General features: G+C 48.4%; 2 protein-coding genes across 5 annotated transcripts in view; one reads left to right on the forward strand and one right to left on the reverse strand.

The window, feature by feature from the left end:
* Positions 1 to 1,910: 1,910 nt before the first annotated feature.
* HAUS5 (HAUS augmin like complex subunit 5) lies at positions 1,911 to 11,864 on the reverse strand. Of its 3 annotated transcripts, XM_045441039.1 has the most exons (19): positions 11,756 to 11,864; positions 10,926 to 10,988; positions 10,801 to 10,833; positions 10,644 to 10,668; positions 9,928 to 10,033; positions 9,643 to 9,802; positions 8,486 to 8,555; positions 8,302 to 8,384; positions 7,719 to 7,776; positions 7,442 to 7,566; positions 7,176 to 7,239; positions 6,934 to 7,064; positions 6,550 to 6,712; positions 6,251 to 6,331; positions 6,004 to 6,149; positions 5,632 to 5,743; positions 5,422 to 5,554; positions 3,297 to 3,429; positions 1,911 to 3,129 (listed from the first exon to the last, which is right to left on the reverse strand). In XM_045441039.1, exons 1-19 carry the CDS (start codon positions 11,851 to 11,853, stop codon positions 3,012 to 3,014), a joined length of 1,902 nt encoding a protein of 633 aa, XP_045296995.1. In that variant the 5' UTR covers positions 11,854 to 11,864; the 3' UTR covers positions 1,911 to 3,011. The 3 variants fall into 3 exon arrangements, with proteins under 3 accessions (XP_045296995.1, XP_045296996.1, XP_045296997.1); XM_045441040.1 differs by lacking the exons at positions 9,928 to 10,033; positions 10,644 to 10,668 and having other exon boundaries at positions 11,756 to 11,766; XM_045441041.1 differs by lacking the exons at positions 10,644 to 10,668; positions 11,756 to 11,864 and having other exon boundaries at positions 10,926 to 10,967.
* The window catches only part of ATP4A (ATPase H+/K+ transporting subunit alpha), a 100,813-nt gene continuing 89,871 nt past the window's right edge, over positions 10,013 to 20,954 (forward strand). The window contains exons 1-2 of one of the 2 annotated variants that reach the window (XM_045440926.1): positions 10,013 to 10,125; positions 12,292 to 12,440. The gene's annotated coding sequence lies outside the window, so the exon portion shown is untranslated. Of the gene's footprint in view, positions 10,126 to 11,895; positions 12,058 to 12,291; positions 12,441 to 20,954 lie in introns of those variants that run through there. The other variant, XM_045440925.1, reaches the window with a different exon arrangement.

The following is a 20,954-nucleotide window of genomic DNA, read 5'->3' on the forward strand; positions in this document are numbered from 1 at the left end:
TCCATGTACCTCTCAACAATTACTAATATCCTACCTTGTTTCATCTATACTTCTCCTCCCTCTTCTTGTTGGAGTATATTAAAGCAAATTCCAGACCTCAATTCCTCCACAAATACTTCATGATGTGTGTCTTAACAGATAAGGCCTATTTTCACGCCCAAGAAAATTAACTTCTGATTTTGTTCTCGGATTTGGGTGCGCGCGCGCGCACACACACACACGCACACACACGGAAAAAATTAACTTTTTTGGTGTCATCTTACACCCAGACTGTTCAATTTTCTCTGCCTCAGAAAAATTGTATAAAATCAGGCTACAAATAAGGTATGCACATTGGGTTTGATTGGTTGGTCGGTCTTTTTTTTTTTCTGTCAAAACTTTTGTTCGCTGTCTTGGTTTCTTGAAGTTCCAAGATTAAATCAGCACTAATGAATGATTTGTTAAAATACTGGCTTTTGTTTGCTTCTTTACAATAGATGTGATAAGAGAATAGGACGCTTTTTCTTTTTTAACATTATTATTAACTAGAGTCCATATTTTGATTTTCTTAGTGTTTAAGCTCTTCTGTTCGTTCATTGCATCCAGGATACATTGCATATAGTTGTTATATTTTCTTAGGCTTCTCTTGCCGGTGACAATTTTTCACACTTGTTTTTCATGAATTTGTTAGTTTTGAGGAGTACTGGTCAGGTATTTTGTAGAATGTTCCTCGTTTGCGATCTGATATTTTCCTCATCATTAGGCTGGGGTTATGCATTTTGTGGGGGTGAGGGGAAAGGCTGCAGAAGTAAAGTGAAGTTCTCATCATGTCATATCAAAGGTACATTTTATCAACATGACTGTTGGTGTTAACTTTGATCTCCCAGCTGGGGTACCATTTGTCAGGTTTCTCCACTATACTTTTCTTTTTACTCCCTTTCCATGCTCTTTGGAAGGAAGTCACTATGCCCAGTCTACACTTACGGGGTGGAGAGTTAAATTCCACTTCCTTGAGAATGGAATATTTACATAAATTATTTGTAATTCTTCTGCACAGGGGATTTGTCTATTCTCCTTTTATTACATCTTTTTTATCAGTATGGACTCATATTTTATACTTTGGGTTGTAATTCAGTATTACCTTATTTTGTTGCTCAGATTGTTCCAATTTTAAAATCTTAAGTCTTGGGGTGTCTGGGTGGCTCAGTCAGTTAAGTCTTGGACTCGTGACTTTGGCTCAGGCCATGATTTCAAGACTCGTGAGTTTGAGCCCCACATTGGGCTCCACACTGACATTACATAGCCTGCTTGGGATTCTTTCCCTCCTGCTCTCATTTGCACGCTCTCTCAAAATAATCTTTAAAATCTTGTCTTTTAGTCTATAAATTTCCCTCCCTCTGCCTTTTTCTTCCTTCCTTCCTTCTACCCTTTCCTTCTTTTTCTTGTTTTTATGTTTTCATCAGTAATTCCCCTTACTGCATCTGGATTTTGAATTATATTTAGGCAAGTTTGCCCAACTTCTAGTTTACAGAGAACTTCACCTTCATGGAACTCATATTCTGTTTGGAAGACAATAAAGGATAAATAAAGTAGAACATAAAGTATATTAGAAGACGTACTACAGAGAAAGATTAAGCAGGGAGGGGGGGCAAGGGCCCCCCGTGTTCAGTCTTGGCTAAGAGCCAAGACGAAGAGAGGAGGGGAACACTAAGGTGACACATTGTAAAGCAAACATGTTAAAGACACAAAGATGTCAAATCTCCCTCATTTGTAAACTCCCTGCAACCCCGATAAAACCCCCATCTGTGTATTTTTTCTGGAACCAGGTAAGTTGGGTATAAAGTTTATTTCATTTTGGAAAAAAAAATTAGCAAGAGGGAAACCTTGAAAAATTAGAGCAAGACAGCAACCAGCCATTTCAGATACTAAAACATATTTCAAAATCTTTATAATCAAAACACTGTGGGGATGGCATATGAGAGTCAGACAGACAATAGGCTTGGAGAGAGTCCAAATATAGCCTGATTAATCATGGAAACTTAGCTTATGAAGAGGTGGCATCTCAGATCACCTGAAGTTTTACTTTATATAGGTGGGTAGTTTTACTCTATAAATGGAAGAATAATTTACAGTGAAATGCACAGACCTAAAAAGTATAGCTAGATGGGTTCTGACACCTACCCTTATTACCTTCAACATATAATCCACTTCCAACTCTACTAAGTTCCCTTGTCTCCTCCTTGGTTGATCCCTGCTACCCACCTCTCCTTCAGAGGCAACAACTGCTCTGAGAATTTTAAGTGCTATTGGGATACATGTAAAATATGACAAAATTGGGTCCATTTGGATAAATTCCAAATGACTTCAGAGATTTAGATGTAAAAAAAGGAAACTACATAAAAACTAGAAGACAACCCCCCGCCCCCCGCCCCTGCCCCGTCTCCTTGACCCTCACACTGGCATGTTTGAGCTCAGGACTGTTGCTAAGCTGCAACTTCCCTCCCACCCCTGACTCCCACAAGCCCTCCTCAGACACCCACATGCTTCCCTCTCATTACCTTTACAGAGTGTGTGTGGCCTTCTATGTAAAGTTGCACCTCTTTACAGCTTGCTTTATTTTTCTCCAGAGCAGTTACCTCCCAACATACTAGATATTTTGCTCACTTAACTTGCCAGGGGTCCATTTCCCTGTCCTAGAATAACAGCTTCCTGAAGTCTGGGACTTCTGTCCATTTCGTTCAGTGCTGGATCCTCAGTGTTTAGGGCAGGTGCTCAATGACGTTTTGCTAAGGGTGAAAGTGATGAGGGGAGTTTCAGGGGGACTTAGGGTGGGGTCCAGAGAGCCCACTGCCTTGGCTTTGATGGGATGAAAGGACAGGTGCAAGACAATCGAGAGGAATAGAACAGCCTGTGAGGGGGACAGCAAGTGTGGGTAGAGACGGTGGGTTGATATATCTGGGCGGTGCTCCCTTCCAAAGGTCTTTTGATGGGGTGAACAAACGAAGCTCTTGAGTTCTGTTTGGGCCCCCTTTTCATCTGCACAGTTGTTGCAGGATGCCTTGGGCTTGGACCCAGCGCAGCCGCCACTGGGGCAGGGACAGGCCCTTGCAGAGCTCCCCGGACAGGGCGGCTTGGCCTGGCTGCTCCCACCTGGGGAAAGGGGACAGTGTCACAGGGAAGGCCTGGGACTCTAGACACTCAGTGGCCTCCACACCCCCCCCCCCCCCGCCAACACCTCCTCCCCTGCCTGCACCCCCAGGTCCTGCCCGGTCCACCCAGCTCAGGACCCTGCCCCCACCATCGTGCCCCCCTCTCACCAGTCCCCAACAACCCCCTGTAGCTCGGGGATTCGCTCCAGCGCTTGTTTCAGCAGGTTCTCCAGCTGCTTCAGAGTCTGTCCCAGATTCTCTTTCTGCTCCTTTTCCCGAGCTGCCCGGATCTGCAGCAGCTCTGCAGGTGAGAAACCCAGGAAGCAGTGCTGAGTCCTCTGGCTCCTGGGGTCTCACAGCCAATGGGTCACCAAGTCTCCAGTCACCTAGTGTTGACCTCACCTCTCCCACATCTATCCTTCCTCCCACTTCCTCATCTCAAGGGCAAGCCCACCACCCCCAGGCTTCATCCCAGATACCTTCCTCCCTCCCGGACAGACCATCAATCTTCTCTGCCCATCCCTCAGCTTCCTCCCCCTTCCCCCCTTCCCTACTCACCCTCCAGCCTCCCTCCTATGCTCCAGGCCTCAGCCTCCCATTCTGGTCCATGCCTCTGGTACATGGCAGCCAGAATGATCTTCCTAAGGCATAAACCTGATCCTTTCCCTCTCCTGCATGGAACCCTCCAAGGCCCCCCAGTACCCCCAAGAGAAAGTCTGAGCTCCTCAGGCCAGTACTTGAGGGTTTGCACTATGTGACCTCTGCTACTGTCAGCCCTCACCTATCCCTCTGGGCCCATTCGAGACACCACTTTCCCCCTGGAAGCCCTTCCCAGCATTCCCCACCCCAAGGCTTCCTCCTCAGACTGCTGTAGGTTCACTCCAGCAGTGTTGCCCTGGAGACTATGACTGGGTCTAGTCCCTCTCCATAGGCCCAAACAGGCCCATCTCAGAGCAAGTACAGATCAGCATTGTGGTCAGAGCCCTTGGGCCTGAATCCTGACTCCATTCCATCCTTGCCTTCTGACCTCAGGCATGACATATGCCCTTTCTTCAGCCACTTCTGCAGTCAGGTGTAACTGAGCCACAGGCTAGCAGGGCAGGCTGCAGACGGGGGCACTCTGAAGCAGAACCTACAAGGCTTGTTGACAGGTTGAAGGTGGGGGGGCGGCTTAGGGACCTGGGAGGAATTAGGATGACTCGTGGATTGCTGACCTCAGTAAGGAGGGTGAGGTCACTTTTTGAGGGAAGGAAACCAGGCAGAAGAAAAACAAAACTGCTTTTCAGAACGGGGAACTATGCTCTGTTACAGACATGCTAAAGCCCAAGATGCCCATGAGGTGCGACGATGCTGTGCCAGTCTTAGGCTGCTCCCGACACAGCTCCCTGTCACTGGAGGGGGAGGCAGGGAGCCTGAAACTCAAAGGCCCGAAAATGGCCTCTTCCTGCTTTGCTGATGGCACCTCGGTTCATTTCTCATCAATACACCTCTTCCACCTATTTATCCTTTGATTCTGCGCTCTTTGCTTCTACCACTGGGATCCCTGGGGCTGGACAGCTTGGGCGTCCTCTCCCCATTGAGCTCTGGGGGCCAGTAGCAACCCAGCAAGTGCTAGTTGAGGGAATCTAATGATGAACAACTTTTCCGAGTTTCAGTATTTTCATCTGTAAATTGGTCTTAATAATCTCTACCTTATGGTAAGGACTGAAAGAGACTCCACATGTGCAGACAAAAAGATCGCAACCACACCAGAGACGCATAGCGCTTACTGTATGCTGTGCATTGTTCAGTGCCCTGTTTGGGTAACCGGACTGAGTCTTTGCAGCAACTCTGTAAGGTGCTATGATTATGCTTATTCCACTGAGGAGGAAACTGAGGCACAAAGAGATCACACAGCAGGGAATAGGTAGGGCTAAAAAGAGTTTAACTCCACAGCCTAGCTTTTAACTACTCAAGTATCCTATTGGATGGTGATACATGAGAACTTTGCAATTTGATAGGCAGTGTCACCTGGTTAGGAGTACAGACACATGTCAGACTGCCTGGATTTAAATCCTAGCTCTGCTACCTAAGCAGCCACCAAGGCCTCCTGTCTTAGTTCTTGCCTCTGTAAATGGGGCAAATGGCAGTGCTAACCCCATGGGGCTGCTGTGCAGATGAAACCCGTGAACATGCTTAAAGCTGACTGAGCACACAGTAGGCATTGTGTCAGCACTGAGTGTTTGTGATTTCTTCTGGAGGCTGATGGCCCTGGGAATGGGCAGGAATGCCACTTGTGAAGGCAAGGCCTTACCCTGGGTGGATGGTCCTGGGGGCAGGCTGGTCTTCATGTGGAGCAGATCCCAGGACCGGAGACTCTGCTGGTCCTGGAGAAACAGAAGTTCCTGACGAAGAGAGGCAGCCTTTGGGAGGAGCAGTTCTGGAGCCTGGAGGGAGGGGGAAGGACAGTCATTTTGGGAGGGGGTAGGAGTGGGAAGACAGGTCCTAGGGGACAGAAACTCACCTTCCCTGCAGGCAGCCCCAATCTGTGGCTCAGCACTATGAGGCTGGAGCTCCTTGGGGACGTGGGATGCAGCTGGTAGATGGATGGCAGGACCGTGGGCAGGGGCTGTAACCTGGAGGGAAAGTCCAGGTTGGGTGGGGCACTGGGAGGAGGCTTGGGTTCCAGAGGTTCCGGGGGCTGAGAGGTGGGCTCAGGAGGCCCAGGAACTTGGAGGTGGGTCTGGGGACTAGGATTCCAGAGTTAGGACTGAGGACTTGTGGGCGAGGTCTGGCAGGTTGGGAACACTGGGGGCCTGGGATTATTTTTTTGGAGTAGAATCAGGGAGTGATAGTCATCGGTGGGAGGGGATATAAGGGGTGGCTCCAGTCTTACCCTCCAGGGCTGTGCCGAAGCAAGGTGTCCAACAGAAGGTGGGGAAGATGCCGGGCTTCCTCCTCCAGACAATGAAGCAGTTTCTGGGACTGTGGTGCCACCGCTTCAGATGTGGGGACCACTTTTCGCTGAAGCAGAGCCAGTACCTGTGGGGAAGGAAAGGGATGGGAAGGGCAGCCTGGAGCCACCCAGCCCCATCTGTAGGAGCCCTAGCCCTACCCAGACCTTGCCCCAACTCCCGTCTCACCTCTGCAGGGCTCCGGCACAGGCGCGTCTTGCTGGCTGAGTTGCCTTTGATGAGCAGGCGGATCTGTTCCTGTGTCTCCTCCTGGGTAACCATGAGGCCACTGAGATGGGCTGCTTTTACTTCCTACCTCCCAGCTTCTGGCCCTGCCTGCCCCTTTGTACAGGTCCTGCTTCCTCTTGGAAGACTCATCCTGGGCCCCTCCCCACCACCAGAGGCCCAGTTCTGGATCCTAAGGCTCCCAGCCTCTCTCTGGGAGCCTCCATGCAGCACTGCCACTTCCCCTGAGGCCCGCCTCTCACCACCAGCTGGCGCCAGTGCAGGATCCGTTGCTGTTTGGCCTGTAGCTCCTGTAGCAGAAGCTGCCGGCGCCCAGCCACCTCCTCCAGCTCCTGGCTCTGAGCACGCAGGGCCTTGAGCTCTGCCCACAGGCCACAGCCTCGGAGTCCCAGCACCAATGCCTGCCTGGGGTGCAAGCAGAAGACAGCAAGGGAGAGGAAGGTGACTAAGCTCATAGTGGAAGAGGGAAATCAGATCTATGAGGATGCACAAGGAGCCACAAACACGGAGGCAAACCAGAAGAGCAGGGAGGCAGAGCTGGGAGCCACAGGGGCAGAAAAAGTCCAGGATTCTGAGATTTCTGGGAGAGAGATGGCCTAGAGTCTCTGCTGAGAGAGCCCCCTCACCTCTCGCTGGATTCCAGGGCACATTTCTTCACCTCCTCCATCAGGCCTTGGAGGCGCTGGGTCAGGATTTGATGCTCCTTCAGCAGGGGGCCCCGCTGTGCAATCAGCATACCCACGTCCCGCCAGCCCTCCTGGGGCAGGGGTATAAAGTCAGGGTGGGTATGATCCCTGGGGGTGAGGGGATTAACTGGGGCTTGGGATGGGAAGGAGATGGAATGCGGGGAAGGATGCCTGGGGGTCACCTGGATGAGATGCACCATGGACGGCAGGGCCCGGCTGGAGTCTGGCTGGTCTGGTGCCTGGGACCTGGAGGTGGGATAAAACTGCTGAGGGAGGAGCCCTCTCCCCTTCCTGAGTTCTCAGGGATGGCCAATGTCAGCCCATCTGCCAGACTGATCATTGGGTTTCAGCTCCATCCCCATCAGCAGGTGACTGTGCCTGGCCCTGAGTCTTCTGGCTTAGCCATCCCCTGGCCCTGCCCCACCCTCAGGAGCACTCCACTTCACACCTGGTTATCTCCGTATCTTGGAGCCCATCTGGACTGCACAGGGACCGAATCTCTGCCTCCCGCTCCTCAGCCAGGTGCTCCAAGGAGGCCAGGATGTGGCCCGGAGGATGGTTTGTCAGTAGTGTCTAGTGGGGGGAAGGGTAAAGTAGGGCTGGATGGGTGTAGGGCTGTGAGCTAGGACTCATGGTGATGAGGCAGGGATCAAGAGTTAGGTTCTGGCACCCTGAGGTTCGCTCATGGGGCAGAAGGTGTGGCCTTTCCTGAAAGCCCCCCTCACCTCCACTGAGCTAAGCCACTGCTGGTAGGAAGCTCCAAAGTGGTCATCTCGAGGGGTTCTGCAAGGTTAGGGAAGGGGACAGAGAATATTACAAGATCATGTCAACACTCCCTCTACTGATTACCACTACCCCTAAGGTGGGGGCTATTGTCCCTATTTTAAGGGTGAGGAAACCAAGTCCATCAGGAGTCCATGCCTCCTAGACTTGAGTTCCCTGCTTATACCAACTAGCTAGACTTAGGGCCTTTCACATGTGCTATTTGTCTAGAATACTCTCTTAACCTTTTACCCTCGCTAAGCCTCCTCACCAGAGAATCTGTCCTCCCTGACTCCTTAGCTGAGTAGTGTTGCCTTTGGGTACCTGGAGTTTCTCAGGCTTCCCCGCCTCCAACATCCCTAACCACCTGGTTGTCACTATCTGTGATGGATTTGTCTCTTCCTTGTCCCAGCCTGGGAGCCGTCAGGGCAAGATCTGCAGCTGACATAGTCCAGAGGCTCAGTGGCTGAGGAATTAACAGATAAGTGACTCCCCCCTCAAAGCCCAGGTTCTTGGCAGGGTCTGTGGGGCCTGGATGACACTCACAGGATGCTTCCTCCCTTGGCCTGAGGAACTAGGAGGTTCTGCAAAAATTGGGTCCGGAGGGTACAGGCTGTTCGGACATCACCCTGGGAAGAAGAGGATGGGGCATGAGAGGAACCCAGACTGACCCACCCACCCACCTGATCCCAGACTCTCCACCTCTTTCCCCATGGCCCAGGACTCTTACCAGGACCACAGGCTCCAGTCCCAGGGATGCTGATGATAAGGGTCGAAAGGTTATATCTACTGTGGCCTTCCTGGAGAGAAAAATACAGTTGGGGTGGGGGTCCCTGGGAGAAGAGAGCTAGGAGAACAGATATCTGTGTCTCCTCCTGCTGCAAGGCTAGTCACAGGGATCAGTGAGCCTGGATCTCAGGGGCCACCTCTAAAATTAGACCACTGTCATCTCCTGGCTGTATTAGCTTCCCCACTGGCCTCTGCTCTTGGCTCCTGTGGTCTGTTTCTATCTAGTAGTTAACGATCCTGCTAAAACCTGACACGTCATGTCACCTTTCTGCCCCAAACCCTTGAAAACAATGTGTTTTCCCACCACATTCAGAATAGCAACAGTGGGTATCAGAAACTCTTTTAAGCATTCTGTGTGATTTGACTCATTAATTATCATACTTACCCTATACAGTAGGTTTAACATTATCCCCATTCTACAGTGCTTACAAACTGAGGGACAGAGAAGTTAAATCATTTGCCCAAGTTCATAGAGAAGTGGACAAGCTTGGGCATGAACCCAGCCTCAGAGTAAAATTCCGATGCTTCCATAGCACTCTGTCCCTGTCTCTGACCTCATCTCATGCTCTCCCTTTTGCCTGTGTAACTTAAGCTGAACTGGCCTCCTGGCTGTTCTTCCCACATGCCAAGCTCAGCACCTCTGCTCTTGGTGCCCCTCTCCATGGAGATTCCTCCCCCAACACAAATGTCACCTTCTCAGAAAGGTCTTTTCTGACCATCCTACCTAGAGTAGCATCTCCCTCTCCCGTTCTCCACACTACCCTTTTTATCATAGCATTTATGTCTCCCTGCAATTATAGTTTGCTTCCTAATTTACCATCTCTCTTTTCTGCATCAGAGTATAAGATCCATGAGGGCAGGGACTTATCCCTTATTTACTGTTCTTTCCCCAGAACATTCCCTAGGTATACAGCTGGCACCATTCTAGGCACTGGAAATGTAAGTGGCTAAGGTGACAAAATTTCTTGGCCTCACAGACTTTAAATCCTAAGGAGTGGAGCTCAGAATTGTGGAACCCAAGAAGGGGTCAGGGTCTCTAAGGAAAATGTCTGTGCACCTGGCCTGGTGAATGCTGGTCCCTGGGAACCTGAGGCCTACCTCTCTATGTCCTGCAGACGCTTCAATTGATTCTGTAGCCGCTGCATGGGATCTTGAAGCCCACGCTGCTGTCTTCGCATGGCCCCAGCTTGGGCCCGGAGGAGGAGAGCACGACGCTGGGTGTCTTGAATGCTCTGCAGGGCCTGCTCCATGGCCATGTCTGTAAGAGAAATGGGGTGGCCATCAGCACTGCTGCTCATCTTCTCAGCCCCGTAGGTCACCCTGAGCCTCGGTCTCTCGCTCCATCAGCTCCAGGCTGCTCATCTTCCCAGCCCCATAGGTCACCCTGAGCCTCGGTCTCTTGCTCCATCAGCTCCAGGCTCTGGTCTAACTCCTGGATCTCTGCCCGCAGGCGAGCAACAGTGGCTTCCAGCTCCAACTTCCGACGGGCCTGGTGGGATCAGGTACAGAGTCAGGTGCATGGCCTGGCTGGGGCTTGGCCTGGCTGCCCTTTGTGGAACACCAGTCTCCTCACCTGCACAGGTAGGTGGCAGGGGTTTTTTCCTAAGCAGTTTCTGTGTCTGATTCTCTAGGCCCAGAAGAACACTAGGGTACCATCTGTCTTCCTCCTTCCTCCTGGGATTGCCTCACCTATCCTCTTAACCTGTTTCCTGTCTCTGCACTGATGACACTACAGCTGTGCCCTAGTTCTCATCTCCCCACGAAGAGCCAAATCTAGGAGTCCCAAGGTCTTCTGGAATCCTCCCCCAGATGTCACCTGGGCCTCTTGCACACAATAGGTCCTCCATTGGCCTCAGTATATCTCCTAAACCAGTCCCTTCTCCCATCTCCCCTCATCAGCTTTGATGCCTCATATCCACGTCCCCTCAACATCCAGCTCATGCCTGTCTCCCCTGGACTGTAAGCCCTGAGTGTCGAGATCAGAGCTGGCAGATCAACCCAGCGTCCCCAACATTACACAACACGAAGCTGGGCCTAGAGCAGAAATCTACAAATCCTCTTTTTGGATGGAAGAAAATCTTATAATACATGCTTCTCACCTCTGGACTGTCCTGGTGGCCATACCTGAGGAAATGAGGCCAGAGTTAGCGGGTGATGGGACTTCCAGGGGGAGACAGGAGGTGTGAGGCTACGGGTGAAAATACAGCTGGATGGGAGTGGGGAAAATAGGAAGGAATAGCTTTTAGAACCAGTTACCAAAGTAAGTTTCCTCGGATCTTCTTGACATTCCTACAGTGGAGAGGTAGAAGGAAGAAGTGTTACTGTGAGGTTTGCCTGTGTCCCCTCCCCTGTCACAGCCTCCCTCATGCAGCCAGGCTCACCTCTGGCTATGCACATGCCGCAAGACATAGGCCCAGATGTCGGCCCCCTGGCCCAGACACAGTCTGTGGAGACAGTGTGTAAGGGTATGCCTGGGGCATCACAAAGGTTGGGGGATCCTTATACCCAGGGTGGCAGTGGTGGGGAAAGTCTTTACTAGGGAATTGTCGCTTCTGGGGGGAATGGGGATGTGTCCACAGTCTTTGGGGTGAGATATTCCTTCCTGGGGAATTCTTGGTCGCTGAGTTGTGGGCTTTTCACTGGGTGTGGATATTCTCATTCCCTGGGGGGGGGGGGGGGGGGGGGGTGCGGAGATTCCTTTCTCTGGGAGAGGGCTATCGCTGGTCACTTCCAGAGGTGGGAGTGGAGAGTATACTGCCAGGAACTGCTCTGTCATTACCAGATATGGATCATCACCCTTCTAGATTCAGTCTCCAGTGGGGTGGTCTTTGCTGACCTGGAGTCTCCTCACTGGCTTGGGACGGTAGGGGTGGTAGGTGCTGTAGGGACAGTCTTGCTCCAAAGATCTCACTTCTACATAGTTTGGGGGCTTTACTAACTCTCAGAGGATCCTCACTGGTGCCTCGCCCTCACTCTGGGTGGTCTCACGGGGTGGGGGGTGGGAGTGGGGGGGGGGTCTTCACTCAATCCGGGATCCTTTTCCCAGATATATTACTGGGTGTGTGGGTGGGTAAGGGGGACGCCCTCGGGGGTTATTCTCATTGGGGCAGAGGTGGAGAAGACGAAGGAGGGTCTTCTGTGAGGGGTGGGGTTCTCACCCCCGGAGACTATCTCTAAGGCATGGAGTCCTCACTGTCAGAGCGTCCCTCACCTGCGCAGAGTTGACTCCGGGGCCCGGGCTGCCGCGGGCGCCCCCATCTCTTCCGCCGCCCAGCAGCCCAGTTCCCGCGCTTCCTGCACTAACTCCATGTCAGAGCGCCGCGGCGGCCGCTTCCCGCACCCTCTTCAAGTGTGGCGCCCGCCTCTGGCGTCACGGGCGCGCCGTCAGTGACGCCATCGGTTGCCAAGCAGACTGGGGCCTCGCGGCTCTTCAGCGTCGCGGAGCAGTCCTGCGTGTCTGGCTCCTCCTGGATGGGTCCCTTCGAGTGAAGACGAAAGGGGTGTGGAGAAACGGTGAGGCCTCTTCGCTTCCGGCCTCCTCGCGCTCACTATCAAGTGTCCCCAAGAGGCAAAAGGTCCCAAATGCCTCCCTCGATTTTCTTGACCAAATGGGACTTTCATCCTTGGAGGTCAGGTGCGGAGATGCCAAACTTATGTTTTTTGATTTCAGAAACAGAGTGTTTCCGGTCTGAGGGATAGGGGGCCGATAGCAGGACCCTAATATTTCCCTGGCATTCATTCTTCCAGGTATTCGTTCGTCTTTACCATTCCATACATAACATTCGTGAGCCGACGCTGCCGACCCTGCCCTGGGGACATCGCGGTGGAGGAGACTGGTCCAGTCCCGTGTGGAGCTCACAGTTCAGTGGGGGAGTTAGGCGCCTCACCACCACCAGGTAAGGATGGTAGAGTATAAGCTGCAGGACTGGGTCAGTTGGGGACACAGGGAGTGTGCGAGGTCTGTCGCCCGCCCCTGAAAGCACAGGATACTGGGGCTGGGGTTCTGGAGAGCCCACTCAGCCTCAGACAGGCCCCCGACGAATGGCAACATTCAGGGACCTTTTACCGAGCATGCATGCCCAGCTCACTACTCTGTCCTCGGTGTCCAGTATAAAGCCTAAGTCTCTAAGTAGTTATTCAATAAACAAATGAGGGGAGAGGTGGTGGGGTGAGAATAAAGCTGGGGACTGAGGGACGAGGGTGGGGCAGGATGAGGTGTGGGGGTCGAGGGCAATGGTGGGTGAAGTAGGGATGCGGAGAAGAGAGGAGGACACTGAGTGGGTCATGAGACTGATTGGCTGTAGAGGGCGGGGTGTCCAGGGTGAGGTCCCAGCTCTGGGCTGGGGATTAGATGGAGCAGACCTTGAAATACTGATGTGAGAGAAGGGACAGCTTTGGGGGAGATGCTGATAACAATGTGGGTGTGAGGAGTTAAGGGGACATCCAAGGACTGGCTGAGTCACTGGCCCAGGGACAAGGGGACATGGCATCACCACTGAGATAGCACATTTCGGGGAGAAGCTGAGTCCAGCTTCTAAGTGCTTCATAAGGGCTGAGAAGCAGAAGGGGGTGCCAGGGGCTGATGTAATCCAGGTGGGTTTCCTGGAAGAAAGATTAGCAGCTACTACTCCACAATGCTTAATTCTCAAAAGGTGCCGTTTCTCTCAAACATTGCCACCCTTCTGCCTTTTGTAGGGTGTTTTGCTATTAAAAAACGAAATCAATTAGCATGTCTGCCATTGGTCTATGAGCCTTTCCAGGGGCTTTAAAAAGTACTGTCCAAATGTCCATCGACAGATGCATGGATAAAGAAAATGTGGTATATATATACAATCGAGTATTACTTGGCAATCAAAAAGAATGAAATCTTGCCATTTGCAACAACGTGGATGGAACCAGAGGGTATTATGCTAAGCAAAATTAGTCAGAGAAAAACAAATATCACATGACTTCACTCATGTGGAATTTTAAGATACAAAACAGACGACCATAAGGAAGGGAAGCAAAAATAATATAAAACAAGGAGGGGGACCATATATGAGACTCTTAAATACAGAGAACAAACTGAGGGTGGGGGGATGGGCTAAATGGGCAAGGGGCATTGTTGGGATGAGCACTGGGTGTCATACATAGGGGATGAATCACTGGAATCTACTCCTGAAATCATCATTGGACTCTATGCTGACTAACTGGGATGTAAATTAAAAAATAAATAAATGAAATTTAAAAAATTAAAAAAAGAAAGTACTGGTTGTTAGGAGAATGAAAAGATAAATCACAGACTGGCAGAAAATATTTGCAAAACACATACCTGAAGACGGACTTGTATCCAAAATATACAAAGAACTCTTAAAACTCAACCATAAGAAAACAAATAATCCACTTAAAAATAGACAAAAGTTATGAACAGATATCTCACCGAAGGAGATGTACAGGTGGCAAATAAGCACGAAAAGTTGCTAATACCATGTCATTAAGGAATTGCAAATTAAAACGATGAGATAACTCTACACACCTATTAGAATGTCTAAAATCCATTTTAAAAAGTGGTACCAAATGCTGTCGAGGATGTGGAAAAACAGGAATCTCATTCATTTCTGGTGGAATGCAAAATGATACAGCCACTTTGGAAGATGATCTGAAAAGGTCGTCTGTATGATTACAAATATATAGCATTCTAGAAAAGGCAAAACTAGATCAGTGGTTGCCAGGAGATCACGAGGTGGGGGATAGGGATGGAAAGGTGAGGCTCGGCATTTTTTTTTTTTTTTTTAAGTTTATTTATTGTGTGTGAGAGAGAAAGAGAACACAAGTGGGGTAGGGCAGAGAGAGAGAGGGAGAGCCAAGAATCCCAAGCAGGCCCCATGCTGTCAGTGCACACCACTGTGAGGTCATGACCTGAGCCAAAATCAAGAGTTGGATGCCTACCCAACTGAGCCACCCAGGCGCCCCGAGGCTTGGCATTTTTAGGAGCGTGAAACTATTTTGTGTGATACTGAAATGGTGGGTAGATCACATTATGCATTTATAAAAAGCCACAGAACCGTACAATACAGAGTGAGTCTTAACGTGAAGCGTAGATTCTAGTTAATAATGTTTACTCTTGGTCATCAGTTGTAACAAAGGTACCTGCAAGATGGTAATAATAATAAGGGAAAATATGTGTGGAGGGACAGGAAGTATATGGGAACTTTCTTTTCTTTTTGTGTAACTTTCTGTAAGCATAAAACTGCTCGTGAAAAATAAAATCTATTAAAAAAGAGAATTGGCTGAAAGTTGGAATATTATCTAATGAAACATCTATAACCATGACCTAATGATAACTAATCAGATACACCTTGACTGAAGCTATGACATAAAAGGATTCTGTATGTTTTGGAAGAAAGGCTAAAACCAAATAAGAGATAACTACTACAGTTTCCCCTCCAACTCTAAAGAAATGCCACCCGGAAATTATTAGAAACATCCACTCAAGCTGCTTATGTGACCATCTCCCCGGCAGTCACTGATGAGCTTCTCACCACTCTCCTCCAGTCTCTGTGCTGTGGCTTTGTAATGTGTCAGCTTGACCAGGCTGAACAAACTGTATCTTGGAATTACCTTCTCTGTATGATTTCAATTAGGATGGACCCATAGAGAGTCTTGGGCAAGATTTGGTGGGCAGAAGTGAAGCAGCTGCCGTTTTGTAGATCACACAGGTTGTCACTGGCTGGCTCTGCTGGGTCATCACATTTGCACAGGGCAGCAGCCGGGCCAGCAATTGTTTCACCTTTTCCTGGATCTTCCTCCCAGCTTCTCAGCTCCTGGGCCAGGTGTGGTTTATCTCCATAATGAAGGATGGCAGCTGTTCCTGTGGACGTTCACACCACCAAGGGCAGAGGCCCCCTTGTCGAGTTTCTCCCCACTTTATGTCTGTCTTCCTTTCCTAACTGCCTGCCCTGTGCACTTCGAGTGCCAGCATCAGACCCTAAGACCACAATGTTAGGGACTGCTTCATAACTCCAATTGCATAAGGTTAAATCCCAGTTCATCTGCCTATCTATCTATCCGTCCATCTATCCATCCCCCCATGGGTCAGCTTCTCTGATGGAACCCTGATACACTCTGTAAGCAGAGACTCTGGATGCCTGTGGAATTGCTGTTACCTCAAGCTGTCGTTCACGGAGGAAGTTGCAGTGGCTTTCCTCTTCCTCTCTTACATAAGAAGAGGATGTTTTTGTCTCCACCCTCCAAAAGGCTGACACAAAAAGGTGAGATTGGCATCTTACAGAAGAAATATAAGTCCCCTCTGTACCCCTACTGTGTTCGGTCTGTTCAATATACTTGACAAAATAATTATCATCACCTGTATTCTGCTCCTGGTCCCTGTTCAAGCTTTCACATTAGTGTCTGTAGATTGCTGCTGTATCACAAGGTGTTCAAAGACCAGCATTCTCCAGGGGCTTGTTAGAAATACAGAATCCCTTGCCCCTCCACTCCTGGACTTACTGAATCAAAACATGCATTAAATTTTTTTAATAAAAATTTTTTTAATGTTTATTTATTTTTGAGAGAGAGAGCGAGAGAGCGTACATGAGCTGGGGAGGGGCAGAGAGAGAAGGGTACAGAGGGTCCAAAGCAGGCTCTTTGCTGACAGCCGAGAGCCCAATGCGGGGCTCGAATCCATGAACTGTGAGATCATGACCTGAGCCAAAGTTGGACGCTTAACCAACCGAACCACCCAGGCGCCCCCTAAACATGCATTTTGATCAAATCTATCAGTGATTTGTATGCATATTAAAGCTTAAGAAGTGTCATCTATAGGACACTACTTTTGGGGGATAAAACCTTCTTTAGTAGCATTAATACCCAGAGATGGATTTTTATCATTTGCCTCTTGGACATAGTGTTTTAAAATTTGTGATCAACATCTGGCACATTTTAGACTATCCTGTCTCTAATTTCCTACTAACAATTGACCTTTTATGACCATGTCAACTGAAACATCAACTGGACCAGGTGAGAGACCCAGAAGGTGAGTCTTGGAAGATGAAGAGCTGGAAAGATTTGGCAGAAGTCACTAAGGACTACTACACGCCCAAACGCAACAACTCTACACCATCAAGTGTGTCCACATCCATTGAATAAAAGTACAAAATACACATAGAATTTGCTTACGGCAACATGAGTTTGGTGGTTTCTTTCAGGGATGGAGGGAGGGAAGAAGAGAACAGAGGAGAAGGGGGAGGCATTTAATTTGTACATACAACATTTAATTTTCAAAAAGAAGATCCGGTGCAAGTATAGGAAAATGTTTACATCTGCCAAATGTGGATGTCACATGGGGGCTAGACTTGTTCTTCACAGTTTGTAGATTTGAAACACTTATTTAAATAAATTATGAAATTAAAAGTTAAAAAAAAGTGGGAGGAACATTCTGGGTGTTCTGTAGATGGTGGATCAGAGGAGGAGACAGGCCAGGGCCAGTAACTGGGGCAGGCGATGACAGAGTTGAGGTTTAGCAGAGGGCTGGTGGGAGAGATGATTGGGCTGAGTGGAGGACACTTATCCTTAGGTTAAGACCTTTCCAGAGAGGAAGATAGTGTTCTCACTGGGGCATTACCTGTCAAGGCTCCCTCCTTCCCATCTCTGGGATTTTATTCCTGCTGTGCTCCCTACCTCCATCACCCTTCATTATCTTCAATGGCTACCTCCTCCTCAGTCTTTTAAGTCTTATCTCAGATGTGCCCTTCCATGCAAGACTTCTCTGACTCCCCCTACCCCCGACCCCAGATTGGTTGGATTACCTCCTCTGGACTCTCACAGCTAAGCCTCTTTCTGGTTACAAATGTCCCCAAACCCAACTCAGTGTAGTGTTTTTCCTCCCAAGTAAGAAATATCTTGGTTCATGTGATTTAAAAGAGGTACTGCCTTGTCCTGGTTCAGGTGAGGTGTAATCCAGCAGCTCAAACACTGAAAGGCAATTATCACGAGCAAAAGTTCTGCAGTCTGACTCATTGGGTTTGAATCCTCATTCCACCACTCACAGGCTAAATGATCTAGGGCAAGTCTCTCAATCTCTGCAGCCTCAGTTTCTCATTTATGAATTTGGGACAGTAATAATATCTGTTTTTAGTGTTGTGGGGTTTAAATGAGACAACATGCATGAGCTCCTTGAACAGTGCCTGCAAACAGTTGACAGCTCAGCGACTATCATGATGTTATTGGGGACCCAGTTTCTGGCTCCTCTTTCTCGCGCTTGCTTCTTTTTTGGCTCCTCCTTCATCCTAGTAGCTTTAGCCTCTTCCACCTGGCTGCAGAACAGCTTACCCTGCACCAGCTGAGGTGGAGGAGAAAGATGTGGTCTTAGAAGGTAACATGGAAGTGGTGGGCTGCTTCTCTCTACCATAAGCTCCAGAAACCATTTATCCCATTTTCATTTGCTCAGGCAGGGTCACATGCCCACTGCTGAACCAGTCTGCAGCCAGAACATTGGCTCCTAAACCTTAGAATGACCATTACGGTGTAGTCCCCAGACTTGTTTCTCTCCCACTTCTCCAGATCAGACAAGGGCAGCTCTGTGATTCCAGTTCCCAAGGCCAAAATTCCTTCTTTCTCTTACACCCATATCATGCATCAGCAATTCCTATTTGCCTTTAAAATTCATCAAGGCTTTTCCCTTTCTTCTTCCCCATTCTGGCCTAATAGTCTATCACCTCCCATCTGGAATATCACATGAGTCTCCCTGCCATCACCTGTGCACCAAAGTCTCCTCCCCTCCAGAGTTAGAGAGAGACTATTAACACCCGAGTTGGCACAGGTCACTTACCTTTCCAATGTCTGTTCATGTCACTCAGCGTAAAGTAAGTTCTCTTTGATCTTGCCTATGTTACCTCCCTGATTGCATCTCTAACCATTCCCTACGTTACTTCACTTCAGCTATACTGGCCTCCTTACTGTATCTCAGAAATATCAGATGTGCCCCTCCCTCTAGGCCCTTGCACTAGTAGTTCCATCTGCCTGAGACTCTTGCCCCAGATACATGTCTGGTTCCCTCTCCTAAGTCCTGCAAGTCTTTGGTAAAAGTCAGATCCTAATTGGGGCATTACCTGCCTCTCTATTTCAAACTATAGCCCCTCCCCTATCTCCAATACTTCCAATCACCCTTACCATGCTTTATTTTTATTCCCCAGTACTCTTAATATTTTCTTAAGTTTATCATCTTTCACACACCACCAGAATGGCACTGTAATAAATGAACAATAGAACTTCACTGAATGAAAGAATAAATGAAAGAACAATTCACAGCCCCATCTGGTGGTTGGCCTGTCTTCTCCACTGGACTGCAGATGTCCTGAGGGCAGGGATGGGGTCTGTGTTGGTCACTGCTGTATCGCCAGCATCACCCAGGGCAGAGCCAGGCATGGAGGGGGTTGGAGGTCCTAAAGATAGGCAGCCGTATGTCTGCAAAGATTCCTGTGAGCAGATCTCTGTCAGACTGAGGGTAAAGGACAAGTGTTGGATTTCCTCTTCAGGAGAGCTGGGATTGGGGGTCATCTTAGGGACCTTCATAAGCACCTACAAGGGTTCTTACAGGGAAGAGAGAACACCGCCTGCTTTGGAGAGTAGACGTGTGACATTACTGCCACAATGGCCTCCTTTTTGTTCTTTGAATCTCCAAGCTCATTCCAGCATTAAGGGTTTCTGATTGCCATTCCTACTCTGGGAACCCTGTTCTCACAGTTCTTGGAGCAGCTCTTACACTTGGGCTTCCATGTCTCAGCTCAAAGAACATCTTAGAAAGACTTTCTGTGGCAAAGCCAGCTAGGTGTCTATTGGCTGTGCAGTCTAAGACTACATTTTCCAGAGGCCCCTGCAACCAGGTGAGGCCATGAGATTAGCTATGTCCAATGGGCTGAGAGCAAGAGGTGTATGTCACCTAGCACCAAAGCTTTATTTGTTATTGAGGTATAATTGACAAAAATGTAACATATTTAAGGTATACAACATAGTTATTTGATATATACACTGTGAAATTATTACCACAATCAATACATCCATTACCTCGCACGTTTTTTTTTTTTTTTTTTTTTTTTTTTTGGTGAGAATGCTTAAGATCTACTCTCTTAGCACGTTTTAAGTATACAATACAGTATTGTTCACCATAGCCACCATGTTATACATTAGATCCTAAGATCTTACTCATTTTATAACTGAGTGATGTATCTTTTTAACAGCCTGTCCCCATTTCCCCCAGCCTCCACCTGGCAACCATCATTCTACTTTCTGTTTCTGTCAGTTTGGCTTTTTTAGATTTCATACATAAGTGATACCATACATTTTGTCTTTCTCTTTCTTATTTTACTAGCATAATGCCCTCAAGGTCTATCTGTATTGTTGCAAATGGTAAGATTTCATATTTCTCATGGTTTAATAATATTTCTTTGTATATGTATTGGTATATCCTCTTTATTCCTCTATCCATTGAAGGACTATTTCCATATCTTGAATGTTGTGAATAAGGCTGCAGTAATTACGGGAGTACAGATATCTCTGAGACAGTGATTTTTATCCTTTAGATATATTCCCAAGGAAGTGAGATTGCTGGATCATGTGGTACTTCTATTTTTAATATTTTGAGGAGGCTCCATATTATATTTTATAGTGGCTATACCAATTTACATTTCTATCCAGGAGTGTATAAGGATTCACTTTTGGGCTAAGGATTTTAAGAAGCAAGTGGGGGTTCTCTAGTCTCTCATCTGCCTAGGTTCAGAAGACTCTAAGCACTTATGATGGTGGAATTACCAAGTGGAAGGAGCCTGGATCCCTAACTTAATATGTGGGCAACCAGAAATGCCCACTTTGGGAGGTTCTTTAAGTGTGAAGTAAGCTATTTTGTGAGCTACTGAAATGGTGGGGTTTATTTGTTACAGCCACTGGCATAACTCTAAACAATATACTCCTAGACCTCATTCTAGCTTAGTGTACCTCAAACTATTTGTGGTTGCAGAGTAGGACTCATTTTTTGATATCTCCAAAATGTCATGTACAGATAGATTCTTTTGGTCTATGTCCTGTCCAATAAGACAAGTCTGTTGATTCTATTGTTGGATGTCACGGCCATGTCAAATTTCTGTGAGTTTTGAACTGCTTACTGGAAATTTCTGCACTTAATCTTGTTGCAGACCATCAACAGAAGTGAACCACTAGTGGCACTGCTTTAGCTTATTGCCCTATTTGACTTCTCTCCTTATCATTTACCACTCCCTGTAATTATCTTATTTACTTAGAGGTCTATTTGTTTATGGTTCTTCCCAGTAGAATGTAAGCTCCTTCAGAAAGGAGACTTATCTTGCTCTGTTGAATCTCCAGCTCCTAGTACAGTGCCTGATAAGTCATAGGTGCTAAGAAATTATTTGTTGAATAAT

Source organism: Leopardus geoffroyi, chromosome E2, assembly GCF_018350155.1.
Source record: "Leopardus geoffroyi isolate Oge1 chromosome E2, O.geoffroyi_Oge1_pat1.0, whole genome shotgun sequence".
Classification (NCBI taxonomy): domain Eukaryota; kingdom Metazoa; phylum Chordata; class Mammalia; order Carnivora; family Felidae; genus Leopardus; species Leopardus geoffroyi.